The following is a 20031-nucleotide window of genomic DNA, read 5'->3' on the forward strand; positions in this document are numbered from 1 at the left end:
TTGGTAGTAGTGCCAGTGGGGGAACATTTCGGTGATAGTACCCATATTTCTGCAAGATTTAAATAGTTGTGGAATAGAACAAAGAGGGACCGGAAATAAACGTATTGAATTGAGGAAGGTCGATTTCAATGTGATAAAACAGGATCTGGTCAAGGTGGACTGGGAGCAGCTACTTGTAGTGAAGTCTACATCAGGCCAGAGGGATTCATTCAAAAAGGAAATAGTGAGAGTTCAGGGCAAACATGTTCTGGTAAAGGTGAAGGGTAGGACCAATGAGTCCATGGAACCCAGGATGTCAAGGGATATAGAGGATTGGATAAGGGGAAAAAAGAGGTTTATGGCAGATTCAGAGCACTGAAAACAGCGGAGGCACTAGAGGATTTTAGAAAGTGTAAGGGGGTACTTAAAAAAGTAATTAGGAAAGCAACGAGGTGACTTGAAAAATCTCTGGCGGCCAAAATACAGGAAAATCCCAAGGCGTGTTATAAGTCTATTAAGGGCAAGAAGGTAACCAGGGAAACAGTAAGGCCTATTAGGGACCAAAATGGAAATGTGTGTGGAGCCGGAGGGCATAGCTGAGGTATTAAATGATTGCTTTTCATTTGAGTTCACGATGGAGAAGGGCGTTGTAGTTGTAGAGACAAGGGAAGGGGATGGTGATACAGTTGAACAAATTATCATTGAAAGAGAGGAATCATTAGCTGTCTTAGCGGGCTTAAAAGTGGATAAATCCACAGGCCCAGATCAGATGTATCCCAGGCTGTCATGTGAGGCAAGGGAGGGGATAGCAAGGGCTCTAACAACAATTTTCAAATCCTCTCTGCCCACAGCAGAGGTACCAGAGTGAATGGAAGACAGCGAATGTGGTACCAGTATTCAAAAAGGGTTGCAGGGATAAACAAGGTAATTGCAGGCCAGTGAGTCTAACATCAGTGGTAGGGAAACCATTGGAAAAAATTCTGAGGGGAAGGATTAATGTCCATCGGAGAGGCAGGAATTCATCAGGGATAGTCAGCATGGCTCTGTCAGAGGGAGATCGTGTCTAATTAACTTGATTGAATTTTTCGAGGATGTAACTAGTTGTGTATATGAAGGTAAAGCAGTTGATTTAGTCGAGATGGACTTCAATAAGACTTTTGATAAGGTCCCGCATGAGAGATTGGTTAAGGAGGTAAGAGCCCACGGGTTCCAGGGCAATTTGGCAATTTGGATCCAAAATTGTCTCTGTGCTAGGAGGCAGAGTGTGATTGTCGAGAGTGTATTTTGTGTTTGGAAGCCTGTGACCAGTGGAGTACCACAGGGATCGGTGCTGGCACCCTTGCTGCTTGTAGCGTATATTCATGATTTATACGTGAATAATGGAGGTATGATCAGTAAGTTCGCAGATGACACAACATTTGGTGGTGTCATAAATAGTGAGGAAGAAAGCTTTAGATTACAGGATGATATGGATGGGCTGGTAAGATGGGCAGAGCTGTGGCAAGTGGAATTTAATCCTGAGAAGTATGAGGTGATGCATTTTGGGAGGAATAACAAGGCAAGGGAATATACAATGGATGGGAGGACCCTAGGAAGTACAGAGGGTCAGAGGGTCCTTGTTGTACTTTTCCATAGATCACTGAAGTCGGCAGCACAGGTAGATAAGGTGGTTAGGAAGGCATCTGGGAAACTTGCCTTTATTGGTGGAGGCATAGAATATAAGAGCAGGGAGATTATGATGGAGCTGTATAAAATGCTAGTTAGGCCTCGCTAGAGTAGTGTGTACAGTCCCGCTCTCCACGCTATAGTAAGGATGTGATTGCACTGGAGAGGGTACAGCGGAGATTCCCCAGGATGTTGCCTGGACTGGAGAATTTCAGCTGTGAAGAGAGACTGGATAGGCGAGTGTTGCTTTCGTTAAAACAGAGAAGGGTGAGAGGGGACCGGATTGAGGTTTACAAAATTAGGAGGGGCATTGATAGGACGAACCATTTTCCATGAGAGGAGTCAATAACCATGGATCATATGTTTATGGTCAGGTGCAAGAGGCTTAGAGAGGATTTGAGGTTTTTTTTCACCCAGAGGATGGTTAGAATCTGGAACACATTGCCTGAAGGGATGGTTGAGGCAAGAACCTTCACAGCATTTAGGAAGTATTTAGATGAACATTTGAAATGCCATAGCATACAAGGCTAAGGGCCAAGTGCTGGAAAATGGGATTTGGATGGATCAATGCTTGATGGTGGGCACAGAAGCGATGTGCTGAAGGGCTTGCTTCTCTGCTGTATAGCTCTATGACTCTTTGATCAGCATCCTGGGCATCACTATTGACCAGAATCTGAATTCGAACAGCCAATTAAATGCTATGGCTCCAAGAGCAGGTCCAGTGCTAGGAATTCTACTGCGAGTAACTAACATCCTGACACCCCAAAGCCTGTCCACCAACTACAAGCACACTTCAGGAATGTGACGTCATATACTCCACTTGCCTGGACCGGTGCAGCTCCGACGACACTCAAGAAACTCGACAACATCCAGGACAAAGCAAGCCGCAGGATTGTCACCCCATCCACCACCATGAACCTTCACTACCTTCACCACTGACGCACAGTGGCAGCAGTGTGTATCTTCTACGGGATGCACTGCAGCAGCTCGCCAAGGCTCCTTCGACAGCACGTTCTAAACCCGCGATCTCTACCACCTAAAAGGGCAAGGGCAGCAGATACATGAGAACACCACCAGCACCTGCAATTTCCTCTCCAAGCCACACACCATTCTGAATTGGAATTATATCACTGTTATTTCACTGTCGCTGGGTCAAAATGCTGGAACTCCCTTTCTTACAGCGCTGTGGGTCCACTTACACGACATTGCCTGCAGTGGTTCAAGAAGGCATCTTGCCACCAACTTCTCAAGGAAATTAGGGATGGTAAATAAATGCTGGCCCACATGCCATACATGAATTAACAGAAACGATGACAGTGTTCAGTACCATATGCAAATCCTCAGACACTGTAGCAGTCCATGACCGCATGCCCCAAGACATGGGCAGCATTCTGGCTTGTGCTGATAATGGGCATGTATTCTTCGCACCAAACAAGTCAGGAGTGTGATGGAATACTTTCCACTTACCTGCCTGAGTACAGCTCCAACAGCAATCAGGAATCGCGAAACCATTCAAGACAAAGCCACCCACTTGATCGGCACCACCTTGTACATTCACTCCCATTCAAAACAAAAGGTAACCCCAAGTATTCCAATAGGGATTCCACCAATCTTGTACTGCATACAAATATGAAGCAGGTAGTGGGAAGTGATGTAGAACGTATTAGCGACACGAAGGGTAAGAATTATATTTGGAGGCATGTGGCAAGGCTGGAATACACAATGAGTAATAAAAGCAAAATAATGGAGATCCTGGAAATCTGAAAAAAAAGCAAGAAATGCTGCAAAAACTCAGAACTGATGAAGGGTCACGGATCTGAAATATTAACACTGCTTCTCTCTCCACAGATGCCACCAGACCTGCTGAGTATGTCCAACATTTCTGGTATATATGATGTAATACAGAATCAGTACTTTGTATTTGTCTTTATTAAGGAAGAGGAGTCTGGCAAAGTATCGGTCGAAGCAGAGAGAATAGAGGCAATTGATAGGGTAATAAATGAGAGGGGAAGGTACTAGTTCGGCTGGTTGTGCTTAGGGTAGATTAGTAAACTTTCCTGATTGCTTGAAACCCAGGTTGTTAAAGGAAGGTGAGGTGGAGATAATGGAAGGGCTTTCCACAAACATCCAATATTCCCTAGATATGGGGGAGCTGCCGGATGACTGGAGAGGGGCAAATTATGAAAGGGTGTAAGGATACTCCTAAAAACTAGAGAGCAGTTGGTTTAACATTCGTGAAGTGTAAGGCTTTAGAAACAAGTCAGGGAAACAATCAATAAGCACTTCTTGAGGCTTGAGTTAATTAACAATAACCTTCATGGATTTTTAAAGGGCAGATCATGCAGTAACAGAGAAGGTTGATGAAGGGAATGCGATGGACGTTGTTCATATGGATGGACTCGAAGAAAGCATTTGATGATTTGATGAGATACCACGTAAAAGTCTGGTTAACATAATTCAGGCTCGTGGAATCGGAGGGTTATTTATCCAATTGGATTGAAATTGGCTTAAGGGCGGTAAATGGTGGCTTTAATGAATGCACGTTGGTAGACAGTGATGTTCGCCAAGGGTCAGTGCTCGGTCCACTGTGTATTTTGTTTTCCTTTGGCGAGATATAATGACTTGGATCTTGGCCTACTCAGTAGCATTTCAATATTTGCTGATGATACCCAACTTGGACAGTGGCAGTGAGAAAGATATGCACCACCTGCCGCAGAACATAGATAAGTTGGCAAAATGGGCAGGCAAGCGACCGGTGGATTTTAATTCAGATAAGTGTGAGGTGATGCATTCCGTCATAAACGATAGGAAGTTAACAGAGACTTCAAAGCACAGTTCTAAAGAATGTGCAGGAACAGAGGGACCTGGGGATGCACGTGCATCTAACTTTGAAGGCGTTAAAAAAGAGAGTGGTTAGTAAAGCATGGGGCATATAGGGCTTCATAAATAGGGAAATACTTTTCAAAAGCAAGAAAGTTATGGAGTCATACAGGATAGAAACAGTCCCTTCGGCCCACCGTATACATGGCAACCTGAATGCTTATCTATACTAATTCTACCTGCCTGCATTAATTCCATATCCCTCTATGCATTGCTCATTCAAGTACCTGTTCAGAAGCCTCTTAAATGTTGCTACTGTTCCTGCCTCCACCACCTCCTCTGGAAGCTCATTCAGGTACCCACTATTATTTGTGTGAAAAATTTACCCCTTTGATCCCCTTTAAGCCTCCTCCATCTCACCTTACATCTATGCCATCTAGTTTTAGTCACCCCTACCATGGGAAACAGATTCTGGCCTATCAATGCCTCTCATAATTTTATATACCTCGATCATGCCCCCTCTCAGCCTCCTTCACTCCAGGGAAAACAGACCCAGCCTGTCCAATCTCTCTTTATAACTCAACCCCTCCAAACCAGGCAACATCCTTGTGAATCTTTTCTGCACCCTCTCTAGTTTAATCGCACATTTCCTGTAGTTCAGCGACCAGAACTGCACACAGTACTCCAAATGCGGCCGAACCAACGTTATGTCCAACTGTAACATGACCTCGCAACTCTTGTACTCAGTGCCTCAGCCGATGAAGGCAAGCATGCCATACGCTTTCTTTGCCACTCTGTCTACCGTGTTGCCACTTTCAGGGAACTATGTACTTGCACCCCAAAGTCTCTCTGCTCAACAACACTCTACAGGACCTGTCATTCTCTGTATAATTCCTTCCCTGGTTTAATTTCCCAAAATGCATTACTTCACACTTGTCTGTTAAATTCCATTTGCTAATCCCTTGCCCACTTTCCCAGTTAATCTATATCCTGTTGTAACGTTAGACAGTTATCTTCTCCGTCCACTATACCACCAATTTTGATGTCATCTGCAAACTTGCTAATCAAGCCCCCTATATTCACATCAAAGTAATTAAAATGTATGACAAACAACAAAGGGCCCAGCACCGATCCTTGCAGCACACCACTGGTCACCGGCCTCCAATCTGAAGAGCAACCCTCCACTACCACCCTCTGCCTCCTATTTCTAAGCCAATTTTGTATCCAATTTGCTAGCACACCCTGGATCCCATGTGTTCGAACCTTCTGGACCAGCCTACCATGCGGGACCTTGTCAATAGCCTTGCTAAAGTCCATGTAGACAAGGTCCATCGCCCTGTCCTCGTCAATCCTCTTGGTCACCTCCTCAAAAACTCAATAAAATTCATGAGACATGAGTTCCCAAGCACAAAGCCACGCTGACTATACATAATCTGACAATGCCTTTCCAAATACATATAAATCCTGTCTCTCAGATTCCCTTGCAATAACTTTCCCACCACTGATGTAAGGCTCACCGGCCGATAGTTCCCTGGCATATCTCTGCTGCCCTTCTTAAATAAAGGTAGAACATTAGCTATCCTCCAGTCTTCTGGTACCTCACCCGTGGCTAACGATGATACAAAAATCTCTGCAAGGGCCACAGCAATCTCCTCTCTTGCTTCCCAGAGCATCCGAGGATACACCTGGTCAGGCCTCGAGGAATTACCCACATTAATGTACTTCAAAACCTCCGACACCTCCTCCTTTGTAATGCTGATATGCTGCCAGATATCGGTGTTCCCTCCCTTGAACTCACTAGCTTCTATGACCTCCTCCACGTTAAATACAGGCAGACATATTCATTTCAGACCGCGCCCATTTGCCGTGGGTCCACACATAGATTACCACACTGATCCTTAAAGGGACCTACTCTCCCTACCTACCCTTTTATGAAGGTTTTTGCACTGGTTGGGCCACAACGAAAATATTGCGTCCAATCTAGTCACCACATTTTAGAATAGATATGAGGGTCCTGGAGAGGGTGCAGAAGACGTTTAGCCGAATGATTCGAGGGTGGGGATTTTAGTTAAAAGATTTACTTTAAAAACCTGGGGTTTGTCTCCCTGCAGCAAATAATATTGAGGAAGATTTGATAGAGATGTGCAAGATTATGACAGGCATGCATAATGTAGACAAATGAAAACGGTTCACATTAAATGATGGTACAAGGACAAGGGGAGACTGATTGAAAATCTTGGGCAAGAGATGCAATGGGAATGTGAAGAAGAAATGCTTATGTAGCGAGTGATAATGACTTCGAAGTTGCTGCCCACGTGGATGTTGGAAACGGAGGTGATCAATGACTTGCAAAGAAATTGCATGGGCTCTTCGAGGGAAGAAAGTTTCTGGGCTCCATGGGTTGAGAGTCGGAATGGGACTGTCTGGATTTATCTGCGAAGAGAGTGAATGGACTCGATGGGCCGAATGGCCACGCTCTGTATCTCGATGAGCATATGACTCATCCCCAGGTGGTCTACTCATCCCCTGAGTGTGTGATACGGAGACAGGGGGCGGTCTACTCATCCCCCGAGTGTACGATACAGACACAGGGAGTGGTCTACTCATCACCTGAGTCTGCAATACAGCGCCAGATGGCGGTCTACTCATCCCCTGAGTCTTAGATACCGAGACAGAGGGTAGTCTGCTCAACCCCTGATTCTGAGATACAGAGAAAAGGGGCAGTTTACTCATCCACTGAGTCTGTGATGCAGAGACATGGGGTGGTCTACTCATCCCCTGAGTCGGTGATACAGAGGCTGGGTGCGGTCTGCTCATCCCCTGAGTCGGTGATACAGAGACATGGGGCGGTCTACTCATCCCCTGAGTCGGTGATACAGAGACAGGGGGCGGTCTACTCATCCCCTGATTCGGGGATACAGAGACAGGGGGCGATATACTCATCCCCTGAGTATGAGATACAGAGACAAGGGCGGTTTACTTATCCCCTGAGTCTGTGATACACAGACCGGGGGTTGTCTAATCATCCCCTGAGTGTGTGATACAGAGACAGGGAGTGGTCTGCTCATCCCCTGAGTATGAGACACAGAGACAGCGTGCGGTCTACTCATCCTCTGTGTATGAAATACAGAGACAAGGGCGGTTTACTCATCCCTTGAGTCGGTGATACAGAGACAGGGCCAGTTTACTCATCCCCTGAGTCTGTGATACAGAGACAGGAGCGGTCTACTCATCCCCTGAATCTGTTATACAGAGACAGGGTGCGGTCTACACATCCCCTGAGTATAAGATACAGAGACAACGGCGGTTAGCTCATCCCCTGAGTCTGTGATACAGAGACAGGGTCAGTCAACACATACCCTGAGTCTGTGATACAAAGACAGGGGGCGGTCTACTCATCCCCTGATTTTGTGATACAGAGACAAGGGGCAGTCTGCTCATTCCCTGAGTCTGTGATGCAGAGACAGGGGGCGGTCTACTCATCCCCTGAGTATGTGATACACAGACATGGGGCGCTCTACTCATCCTGTATCATAGCGTTTTATACAGCTCCATCATAAACTCCCTGCTCTTATATTCTATGCCTTGGCTAATAAAGGCAAATATCTCAGATGCCTTCCTAACCACCTTATCTAGCTGTGCTGCTGCCTTCAGTGATCTATGGACATGTACACCAAGGTCCCTCTTACCCTTTGTACTTCCTAGGGTCATACCATCCATTGCATATTCCCTTGCCTTGTTAGTCCTCCCAAAAGCATCACCTCACACTTCTCAGGATTAAATTCCATTTGCCACAACTCCACCCATCTTATCAGCCCATGTTTATCGTCCTGCAATCTAAGGTTTTCCTCCTCACTATTTACAACACCACCAATTTTCATGCCATCTGTGAATTTACTGATCATACCTACTGTAATCATGTCTAAATCATTAATGTACACGACAAACAACAAGGGCCCCAGGACCGAACCCTGTGTTACACCACTGGTCAGAGGCTTCCACTTGCAAAAACAATCCTCAACCATCACCTTCTGCCTCCTGCCACTAAGCCAATTTTGGATCCAATTTGCCAAATTGCATTGGATCCCATTGGCCCTTACCTTCTTAAACAATCTCCCATGTGGGAGCTTATCAAAAGCCTTACTGAAGTCCATGTATACTACATCAACTGCTTTACCCTCATGTACACACCTATTCACCTCCCCAAAAAAATCAATCATGTTAGTTAGACATGATCTCTCCTTGACAAAGCCATGCTGACTATCCCTGATTAATGCCTGCCTCTCCAAGTGGAGATAAATCCTGTCCCTTCGAACTTTTTCCAATAGTTTCTCTCCTACTGATGTTAGACTCACCAGCCTGTAATTACCTGGTTTATCCCTGCTACCCATCTTGAATAATAGTACCACATTCGCTGTCCTCCAATCCTTCTCGTTGTTAGAGGTCGGGGGTTTGGAAGGTGCTGTCTCAGGAGCCTTGGTGCATTGATACAGTGCACCTAGTAGATGGTACACACTGCTGCCACTGTGCATCGGTGATGGAGGGAGGGAATGTTCCTCGATGTGGTGCAAATCAAGCAGGCTGCTTTAGCCTGGATGGTGTCAAACTTGAGTGTTGTTGGAGCTGCACCCATCCAGGCAAGTGGAGAGTATTCCATCACACTCCTGACCTGTGCCTTGTCGGTGGTGGAGAGGCTTTGGGGAGTCAGGAGGTGAGTTACTCATCACCGGATTCCTAGCCTCTAACCTGCTCTTGTAGCCACGTTATTTATGTGGCTACTCCAGTTCAGTTTCTGGTCAATGGCAGCCCTTAGGATGTTGATAGTGGGGGATTCAGCGATGGGAATGCCATTGAATGTTAAGGGAAGATGGTTAGATTCTCTCTTGTTGGAGATGGTCATTGCCTGGTACTTGTCTGGCGCGAATGTTACTTGCCACGTAACAGCACAAGCTTGCATATTGTCCAAGTCTTGCTGCATTTCTGCACGGACTGCTTCAGTATCTGAGGAGTTGTGAATGGTGCTGAACATTGTTCAATCCTCAGTGAACATCCCACCTTTTGACCTCATGAGTGAAGGAAGGTCATTGATGAAGCAGCTGAAGATGTTTGGGCGTAGGACACTACCCTGAAGAACTCCTGCAGTGATGTCCTGGAGCTCAGATGTTTGACCTCCAGCAACCACAACCATCTTACACAACCACCACCAGACCCCAACACTGACTGGAATCCTGCAAGATTTCACTGATAATCTCGGGCGAATCCTGTTTGTGTTTCTATTCTCATCTCTGACTCCACATCTCACGCAGCCCCATTCCTCAACTCATTTTATTACATTTCATCTTCCAATGACATACCCACTCTCTTCTTTATCTGTACATTCTCTATGCATTCATTCTGTTTCTGTTTTTCATTTGTTTTGTTAGTCTGTCTCTGGAACTGAAGACATTTGGTCAATTTCTAAATTCATCTGAAACATTTGAATAATTGACAAGGAATTGTCACAGCTGTGCTGAGCTTATATCCATCCAGGACACAGATGCCTCTGGAGAACAGGGATCACAGTCAGGTTCAAATTATTCCAATAAGATTCTCCTATAGACCACCTAATGGTGGAAGAGAAGTTGAGGGAAAACATGCAAACAAATCTTTGAAATTCCATAAATGCATAGCATAAAAATCAGGGGAATTTTAACTACCTCCACATAAACTGGAAAGACGACATGGATGAAGGGGAAAAGGGAATGGAATATTTAATGGCCAATCAGATCTCCTTTCCTCCCCAGTACGGAGGAAGCCCAGGAAGAAAGGACCTATATAGGATCTAACGTTAGAAATGAAGCCTAGCTGTTAGGAAAGGTAGTCTTAGGTGAAAATCTTGGAAATAGTGATCAGATTAGAAGATTGAAGATAATGTTTGAAAAATATGTAAGTAAGGGAAAGCCAATGTTAATAGATTGGGGAAAAAGCTGATTTTTAGGGAATGAGAATGGAACTAGTAAAGGAATGCTGAAAAAATATTGACATGCGAAGAGATAGAAGAGCAGTGTGAAATATTTCAAAAAATGATCAATAGATTTCAGGATAAATATATTAAGCTAAATAACAAGAACTAACCAGTCAATGATAAAACACCATAGGCGGATAATTTGATAAGGACAAAATTGAAATGAAAGTAAAAGGTAAACGTTAATTCCATTTACAAGACAGAATAAGGCAACAAAAAGGAATTGGAAGAAGTTAGGAACAAAGTGAAAAAAGAAGGCAAAGAGGACCGAGGAAATGAAATTTTCAGGGAATAATAAAAAGAAATTAGTAAAGATTTCTACAGACACAAATAACAAAAGTAAAATCAGGATCGGGACAGGCTCACTAAGGGATGCATAAGGTAAAGTTAGGTAATGGCAGTAAACTAGCAGAAATAATGGAAAATCACTGAGCCTCAGTTTTTAACTAGGTAAATGAACATGACATAATTATACTCACACTCTCTGCCTCATTCTCTCTTTTCCCCGACGCACTGTAAACCTCTCACTCCACGTCTCTCTCTCAGTCTGTCTCACTTATTTCCCTCTGTATGTTTCCTCTTTGCTGCTGTTTCTCTGCCTCTCTCTCTCTCCCTGTGCCTACTATCTGAGTCAAGAGATTTGCTGTGTAATTTATGTCCCAACACAATCACTTTCCCACAGCCCACCAATACCACTGAACACAATGTATGAGCTGAACTGAACATCCGCACTCCCAGTTTTCAATTGAGCGACTCTGGATATGTCAAGCTTCATCAGTGACTTCGAGTTCTATAAGATTTTTCTGTTAATCGAGAAGCAAGATTACTTTTAGTTTTGACCTCTGCTGCAAATCTGTGCCCCCATCTCACCCAGCCACATTCTTGAACACATTTTCTGACATTTCATTTCACTTGGAATATCTGCTGGCTTATGTCTACATGCTGGTTGGGAAATCTAGAACTAGAGAACACAGACTAGGAATAAGGGTTGGCCATTTAGGACTAAGATGAGGGGAAATGTCTTCACTTAAAGGGGAATGAATCTTTGGAATTCTCTACCGAGAGGATAGTGAATGCTCAGCTGTTGAATATATTCAGGAATGACATTGATAATTTCTTGGATAATAAGGCAGATGGGGATAGTGTAGGAAGGTGGAGTTATGATAATAGATCAAACATTATCATATCGAATGACAGAGCAGAACCAAAGGGCCGAATGATCTACTCCTCTTCTTATTTCTTATGTTCTTATGCCTGTGATGTGCTTTACTTTGTAAGTCTTCTGGGACTTGTTTATGGCGAGCAGCCATAAAGGTGGGGCTAAAGTGTGGTGAGTCGAAGCAACTTAGCAGTTGCCAGGAAAAAAAGACAGAAGCGCAAGGGGAGAGCCAACTGTGTAACAGCCCCGGCAAACAAATGTTCTGCAGCACCTGTCGAAGAGCCTGTCACTCTAGAATTGGCCTTTATAGCCACTCCAGGCGCTGCTTCACAAACCACTGACCACCTCCAGGCGCTTACCCATTGTCTCATGAGATAAGGAGGCCTAAGAAGATGTGCTTTGTAAGTAAGACTTTGTAAGTCTTCCGGGACTTGTTTTTCCTTATTTTTGACAGTCTGTCTCTGTCACGGAAGCTGTTTGGTCAACTTCCAAATTCATCTTGAACATTTGAATAATTGGCAAGCAATAGCTGCTGATCTGCTAAGTGTATTTTCCATATTGGATACAAATGTCTCAGGGGAATGTGGATCGTAGCCAAGTTAAATCATATGAAAATGGCCATTCTACAGGCCAGCTAATAGTGGATGGGAATTAGAGGAAAATATGAAGTGAATCAAATTCATCGTGTATTAATCATGGGAGATTTCAACCACAACTAATAATCTGGAAAGAAGAGGTAGGGAATGGGGCAAAGGGAAAGGAATATTTACAATGTGTTTAGGATGGAATTCGTGCCCAGTAGATAGGAAATCCATCAAGGCAGTGGTGATGGATCCAGTCATTAAAAATAAACCAGAGCTGATGTGAAATCAAAACTTTGATGAAAATCGAGGCAATATCAATCACAACATAACAAACTTTAAGGCAATGATTGAGAAAGATTTAAAGAAGAAAAGCCAAAAATAATAAATTAGAAAAGCTGATTTTGAATGGTAAGTCTGCAATGTAGAAAGGTAAATTGGAACAGAATATTAATGAACAAGCAAATAGAACAGCAGTGGGAAATATTTCAAAAAGTGATGAATGGACTTCAGAAGATATTTATTCTGCTAAAAAAGAACAGACTGCCCAATAATGAGACACCATGGATGAATAAATGAAGAAGCACAAATTGAAACTAAAATGAAAATCCATTGACAATAAATGTGAGGATGCGAGAAAGTAAAATCAAAGAAATGAGGAAGGAAACCAAAATAAATGAAGTCAAAGAGGAGCTGCAAATTTAAATTGTCAAGTAATATGAAAAGAAATAGTGAAGTATTTTACAGAGAGATAAATAACAACATGTAAATCAGAATGGGAGCAGAGTCACTGAAGAATGAACAAGAGCAATTCATAGGTAATGACAGAGTTGTGACAGAAGTAATAGATTCAGACAGATTCACTAAAAAGAAACTGTTTCCAATGACTGGAGGATCAATGAGCAGATGACACAGGTTTAAGGTGACTGTCAGAATACCCAGTGGGAGCATGAGAACAAATGTTTTTGTGAATGAATCGTTAGCATCTCCAATGTACTACTTGATGGTCTGGTGGTGGAAAAAGATTTAAATGTAGATTTCAAAAGGGAATTGTATAAATCTGTGAAGGAGGAAATATTGCTGGGAGATGGGGAAGATTGGAACAGTCCAACAAACATAATTGCTCTTCGAAACAGCTGGCAGAACCTTGAAAGGCTGAATGGCCTCCCTCAGTGCAGTAATATTCTGTGATTCTGTGATCTTAAACACCATAATTATATCACCTCTTAATGTATTCTACGGAAGTGAATGTTTATCTGGTCTATGCTTCCTGTCCTTAGAATTTAACCCTTTTATCTCCAGTATTATTCTGGTATCGTTCTGGGCTGCACTCACTTCAAGGACAATACATCCTTTCTGAGATGGATGACCCAAACCCGATAGCAATACTCCAGATGGAGTCTAACCAGAGCTTTGTACAGCTGAAGCATCACTCACTTCCCTTTGTAATCCAGCCCTCCAGATAAAGGCCAACATCCTAATAATATTCTTCATTACTTTTTGCATCTGCCTACTAAGTTTTAGTGATTCCTGCACTTGGACTCGTACATATCTCTGCTTCACCACAACATTTAGAGAAGTATATGTGTGTATGTACATCTGTGTGTGTGTGTGGGCTTTCTGTGTGTCAATGTGCGTTACTGTGTCTGGTTCTGTGCACATGTTTTAGAACACATATGAACTAACACATGTGTTTTCACGCTCTTTTGTAGCTCTTTCTGAGTGTGTAACTGAGTGCTGTTTGTAGTATATATAAATGATTTGGAGGAAAATGTAGCTGGTCTGATTAGTAAGTTTGTGGACGACACAAAGGTTGGTGGAGTTGCGGATAATGATAAGGATTTTCAGAGGATACAGCAGGATATAGATCGGTTGGAGACTTGGGCAGAGAAATGGCAGATGGAGTTTAATCTGGACAAATGTGAGGTAATGCATTTTGGAAGGTCTAATGCAGATGGGAGCTTTACAGTAAATGGCAGAACCCTTAGGAGTATTGACAGGCAGAGAGATCTGGGCGTACAGGTCCACAGGTCACTGAAAGTGGCAACGCAGGTGGATAAGGTAGTCAAGAAGGCATACGGCATGCTTGCCTTCATCGGTCGGGGCATAGAGTATAAAAATAGGTAAGTCATGCTGCAGCTGTACAGAACCTTAGTTAGGCCACACTTAGAATATTGCGTGCAATTCTGGTCGCCACACTACCAGAAGGACGTGGAGGCTTTGGATAGGGGACAGAGGAGGTTTACCAGGATGTTGCCTGGTCTGGAGGGCATTAGCTATGAGGAGAGGGTGGGAAAACTCGGATTGGTTTCACTGGAATGACGGAGGTGGAGTGGCGACATGATAGAGGTTTACAAAGTTATGAGCGGCATGGACAGAGTGGATAGTCTAGAAGCTTTTTACCAGGGTGGAAGAGTCAGTTACCAGGGGACATAGGTTTAAGGTGAGAGGGGCAAAGTTTAGAGGGGATGTACGAGGCAAGTGTTTTACACAGAGGGTGGTGAGTGCCTGGAACTTGCTGCCAGGGGAGGTGGTGGAAGCAGATACGTTAGCGACCTTGAAGAGACATCTTGACAAATACATGAATAGGAAGGGAATAGAGGGATATGGGCCCTGAAGTGCAGAAGGTGTTAGTTTAGGCAGGCATCAAAATCGGCATAGACTTGGAGGGCCGAATGGCCTGTTCCTGTGCTGTACTGTTCTTTGTTCTTTGTTCCTTATGCATCTTTATATATCTGCTTATTTGGGTGTCGGGGTGTGTGTCTCTGCGTGTGTATGAGTTTGTGTTTATGTGTCTGTGTGTATCTGTTTGTTTGTGTCTCTGTTGCTGGGTATATGTGTGTATGTACGTTTGTGTTTGTATGTCTGAGTGTATCTGTTTGTTTGTGTCTCAGTTCCTGTGTCTGTAAGCAGTAACTCTGAGTATGTATCTAAGCTCTGCAGTCCTGCCACATCCAGCCGTGAATTGTGGTGGACAATTAAACAATTAACTGCAGGCGGTGGCTCCACAAATATCCCCATCCTCAATGAAGTGGGAGCGAAGCACTTTCGTGCAAAAGACAAGGCTGAAGCATTTGCAACAATCTTCAGCCAGAAGTGCCGAATTGATGATCCATCTCAGCCTCCTCCTAAAGTCCTCTGCATCACAGATGCCAGACTTCAGCCAATTCGATTCTTTCCTCGTGATATCAAGAAACGACTGAAGGCACTGGATACTGAAAAGGCTATGGGCCCTGACAATATTCAGGCAATAGTACTGAAGACCTGTGGTCCAGAACTTGCCACGCCCCAAGCTAAGCTGTTTCAGTGCAGGTATAACAGTGGCATCTACCCTGCAATGTGGAAAATTGCCCAGGTATGTCCTGTACACAAAAATCAGGATAAGTCCCACCCGACCAGTTACCGCCCCATCTCAATCATCAGTAAAGTGATGGAAGGTGTCATCAACACTGCGATCACGCGGCACTTGCTTAGCAATAGCCTGCTCAGAAGCTCAGTTAGGGTTATGCCAGGGCAACTCAACTCCTGACCTCATCACAGCCTTGATTCAAAAATGAACAAAAGAGCTGAACTCAAGAGGTGAGCTTCGAGTGACTGCCCTTGAAATCAAGGCAGCATTTGACCGAGTATGGCATCAAGGAGCTCTAGCAAAACTGAGGTCAGTGGGAATCATTGGAAAACCCTCCGTCGGCTGGAGTCATACCCGACGCAAAGGAAGATGGTTGTGGTTGCTGGAGGTCAATCATCTGAGCTCCAGGACATCACTGCAGGAGTTCCTCAGGGTAGTGTCCTAGGCCCAAACATCTTCAGCTGCTTCATCAATGACCTTACTTCAATCATAAGGTCAGAAGTGGGGATGTTCGCTGATGATTGCACAATGTTCAGCACCATTCATGACTCTTCAGACACTGAAGAACTCTGTGTAGATATGCAGCAAGACCTGGACAATATCCAGGCTTGTGCTGATAAGTGGCAAGTAACATTCGCGCCACACAAGTGCCAGGCAATAACCATCTCCAACAAGAGAGAATCTAACCATCTCCCCTTGACATTCAATCACATTACCATCGCTGAATCCCCTACTATCAACATCCTAGGGGCGGCCATTGACCAGAAACTGAACTGGGGCAGACATATAAATAACGTGGCTACAAGAGCAGGTGAGAGGCTAGGAATCCTGAGCGAGTAACTCACCACGTGACTTCCCAAAGCCTGTCCACCATCTACAAAGAACAAGTTAGGTGTGTGATGGAATACTCTCCACTTGCCTGGATGGGTGCAGCTCCAACAACACCCAAGAAGCTGGACACCATCCAGGGCAAAGCAGCCTGCTTGATTGGCACCCCATTCACAAACATTCCCTCCCTCCACAGTGACGCACAGTGGCAGCAGTGTGTACCATCTGCAAGATGCACTGCAGCAACGCACCAAGGCTCCTCAGACAGCACCTTCCAAACCCTCGACCTGAACGTGCTTGTGTATGTGTTTTTCTGTTTGATTGTGTCTCAGTGTGTGTGTCTCCAAGTATGTCTGCTTATTTGTACGTGTCTTTGTGTATCTCCTTGCGTTTCAGTGTGTGTGTTTGTGTGTGTTCCACTATGTGTCAGTGTATACCTGCTTGTTTATGTCTGTTTGTGTGTGTATGTGTGTGTGTGTGTCTGTGCATGTTTGTTTACTTATATGTTATATATACCTGCCTGCTTGTCTCTCATGGTGTGTTTCTGTGTGTTTTATCGCAGTGTGTATGTATATATGAGTTTGTGTGTTTCTGTGTCTTTGTGTATCAGTGTGATTGATTATCAGTTTCGGTGTCTCTGAGTGCCTCTGTGCTTGTGTGTTTATGTGTCTCAGTCTCTGTGAGTATGTGTCACTGAGTGTGTGTCCATGTCTCTGTGTCTTTCTATGTGCCCATGTGTATCTGTTTGTTTGTATCTCACAGTGTGTGGTTCTCTGAGACTGTGACTGTGTTTGTTTGTATATCTTGGTGCATCTGTGCCTCAGTTTCTGTGTCTTGAGTGTGTGTACTTCTGTGTTTGTGTGTATCTGGTTGTGTCTCAGAGTGTGTCTGTATGTATGTTTGTGTTTTTTTATTATTGACTCCTGTGATGGGGATGTTGCTGGCTAGGTCAGCATTTATTGCCCATTTCTAATTGCCGTTGAGACGGTGGTGGTGAGCTGCCTTCATGAACTGCTGCAGTCCATGTGGAACAAAAACAAGAAATGCTGGAGTCACTCAGCAGGTCTGGCAGCATCTGTGGAAAGAGAAGCAGAGTTAACGTTTCGGGTCAGTGACCCTTCTTCGGAACTGACAAATATTAGAAAAGTCACAGGTTGTAAGCAAGTGAGGTGGGGGTGGGGCAAGAGATAACAAAAGAGAAGGTGCACATTGGACCAGGCATCATAGCTGACCAAAAGGTCACGGAGCAAAGGCAAACAATATGTTAATGGTGTGTTGAAAGACAAAGCATTAGTACAGATTAGGTGTGAATACACTGAATATTGAACATCAGCAAGTGCAAACCTGAAAAAAACCAGTCCATGTGGGTTAGGTATACCCACAGTGCTGTTAGGAGGGGAGTTCCAGGATTTTGACCCAGCGACAGTGAATGAACGGCGATATAGTTCCAAGTCAGGATTGTGCGTGACTTGGAGGGGAACTTGCAGGTGATGGTGTTCCCATGCATTTGCTGCCCTTGTCCTTCCAGTTGGTTGAGGTGGCGGGTTTGGAAAGTGCTGACTAAGGAGCCTTGGTGCATTGCTGCAGTGCATCTTGTGGATGGTACACACTGCTGCCACTGTGTGTCTGTGGTGGAGGGGGTGAATGTTTGTGGATGGGGTGCCAATCAAGCGGTCTGCTTTGTCCTGGATGGTGTAGAGCTTCTTGAGTGTTGTTGGAGCTGCACCCATCCAGGCAAGCGGAGAGTATTCCATCACACTCCTGACTTGTGCCTTGTAGATGGTGGACAGGCTTTGGGGAGTTAGGAGGTGAGTTACTCGCTCAGGATTCCTAGCCTCTGACCTGCCCTTGTCGCCATGGCATTTATATGGCTACTCCAGTTCAGTTTCTGGTCAATGGTAACTCCCAGGATGCTGATAGTGGGGACTCAAGCAATCAAAATGCCATTGAATGTCAAGGGGAGTTGGTTGGATTCTCTCTTGTTGGAGATGGTCAATGCCTGGCAATTGTGTGGCGCGAATGTTACTTGCCACTTATCAGCCCAAGCCTGCATATTGTCCAAGTTTTGCTGCATTTCTGCATGGACTGCTTCAGTATCTGAGGAGTTGCAAATGGTGCAGAACATTGTTCAATCCTCAGTGAACATCCCACCTTTTGAACTCATGATTGAAGGAAGGTCATTGATGAAACAGCTGAAGATGTTTGGGCCTAGGACACTACCCTGAGGAACTCCTGCAGTGATGTCCGGGAGCTCAGATGATTGACCTCCAACAACCACAACCATCTCATATATCAACCACCAGAGCCCACCAGTGACTGGAGTTCTGCAAGATTTCACTGTTAATCTCGGGGGAATCTTGTTTAAAGTTTCAGTAGGGGACTATTTGGGAATAGTGATCACAATTCCATAAGTTTTAGAATACTCATGGACAAAGACGTGACTTGTCCTAAAGGAAGAGTGCTAAATGGGGGAAGGCCAACTATACCAAAATTCGGCAGGAGCTGGGGAATGTAGATTGGGAGCAGCTGTTTGAAGATAAATCCACATTTGATATTGGGAGGCTTTTAAAGAGAGGTTGATTAGTGTGCAGGAGAGAAATGTTCCTGTGAAAATGAGGGACAGACATGGCAAGATTAGGGAACCATGAATGACAGGTGAAATTCTGAAATTAGCTAAGAGGAAAAAGGAAGCATACATAAGGTCTAGGCGGCTGAAGAAAGACGAAGCTTTGGAAGAATATGGGGAATGTAGGACCAATCTGAATCGAGGAATTAAGAGGTCTAAAAGGGGTCATGAAATATCTTTAGCAAACAGGCTTAAGGAAACTCCCAAAGCCTTTTATTCATATATAAGGAGCAAGAGGGTAACCAGAGAAAGGATTGGCCCACTCAAGGAAAAAGGAGGAAAATTATGCGTGGAGTCAGAGAAAATGGGTGAGATTCTAAACGAGTACTTTGCATCGGTATTCACCGAGGAGAGGGACATGACGGATGTTGAGGTTAGGGATAGATGTTTGATTACTCTAGGTCATGTCGGCATAAGGAGGGAGGAAGTGTTGGATATTCTAAAAGGCATTAAGGTGAACAAGTCCCCAGGTCCGGATGGGACCTATCCCAGGTTACTGTGGGAAGCGAGAGAGGAAATAGCTGGGGTCTTAACAGATATCTTTGCAGCATCCTTAAACATGGGTGAGGTCCCGGAGGACTGGAGAATTGCTAATGTTGTCCCCTTGTTTAAGAAGGGTAGCTGGGATAATCCAGGTAATTATAGACCGGTGAGCCTGATGTCAGTGGTAGGGAAGCTGCTGGAGAAGATACTGAGGGATAGGATCTATTCCCATTTGGAAGAAAATGGGCTTATCAGTGATAGGCAACATGGTTTTGTGCAGGGAAGGTCATGTCTTACCAACTTAATAGAATTCTTTGAGGAAGTGACAAAGTTGATTGATGAGGGAAGGGCTGTAGATGTCATATACATGGACTTCAGTAAGGCGTTTGATAAGGATCCCCATGGTAGGTTGATGGAGAAAGTGAAGACGCATGGGGTCCAGGGTGTACTAGCTAGATGGATAAAGAACTGGCTGGGCAACAGGAGACAGAGAGTAGAAGTGGAAGGGAGTTTCTCAAAATGGAGACGTGTGACCAG

General features: G+C 44.5%; 1 protein-coding gene across 1 annotated transcript in view; it reads right to left on the reverse strand.

Annotated features, from left to right (window-relative positions):
• The window catches only part of LOC137358433 (probable G-protein coupled receptor 139), a 34113-nt gene that overhangs the window by 12517 nt on the left and 1565 nt on the right, over nucleotides 1-20031 (reverse strand). Inside the window, exon 2 of the mRNA XM_068024394.1 lies at nucleotides 15668-15677. Coding sequence (XP_067880495.1) covers nucleotides 15668-15677 — 10 coding nt within the window. The remainder of the gene's footprint in view (nucleotides 1-15667; nucleotides 15678-20031) is intronic.

Source organism: Heterodontus francisci, chromosome 49, assembly GCF_036365525.1.
Source record: "Heterodontus francisci isolate sHetFra1 chromosome 49, sHetFra1.hap1, whole genome shotgun sequence".
Lineage (NCBI taxonomy): Eukaryota > Metazoa > Chordata > Chondrichthyes > Heterodontiformes > Heterodontidae > Heterodontus > Heterodontus francisci.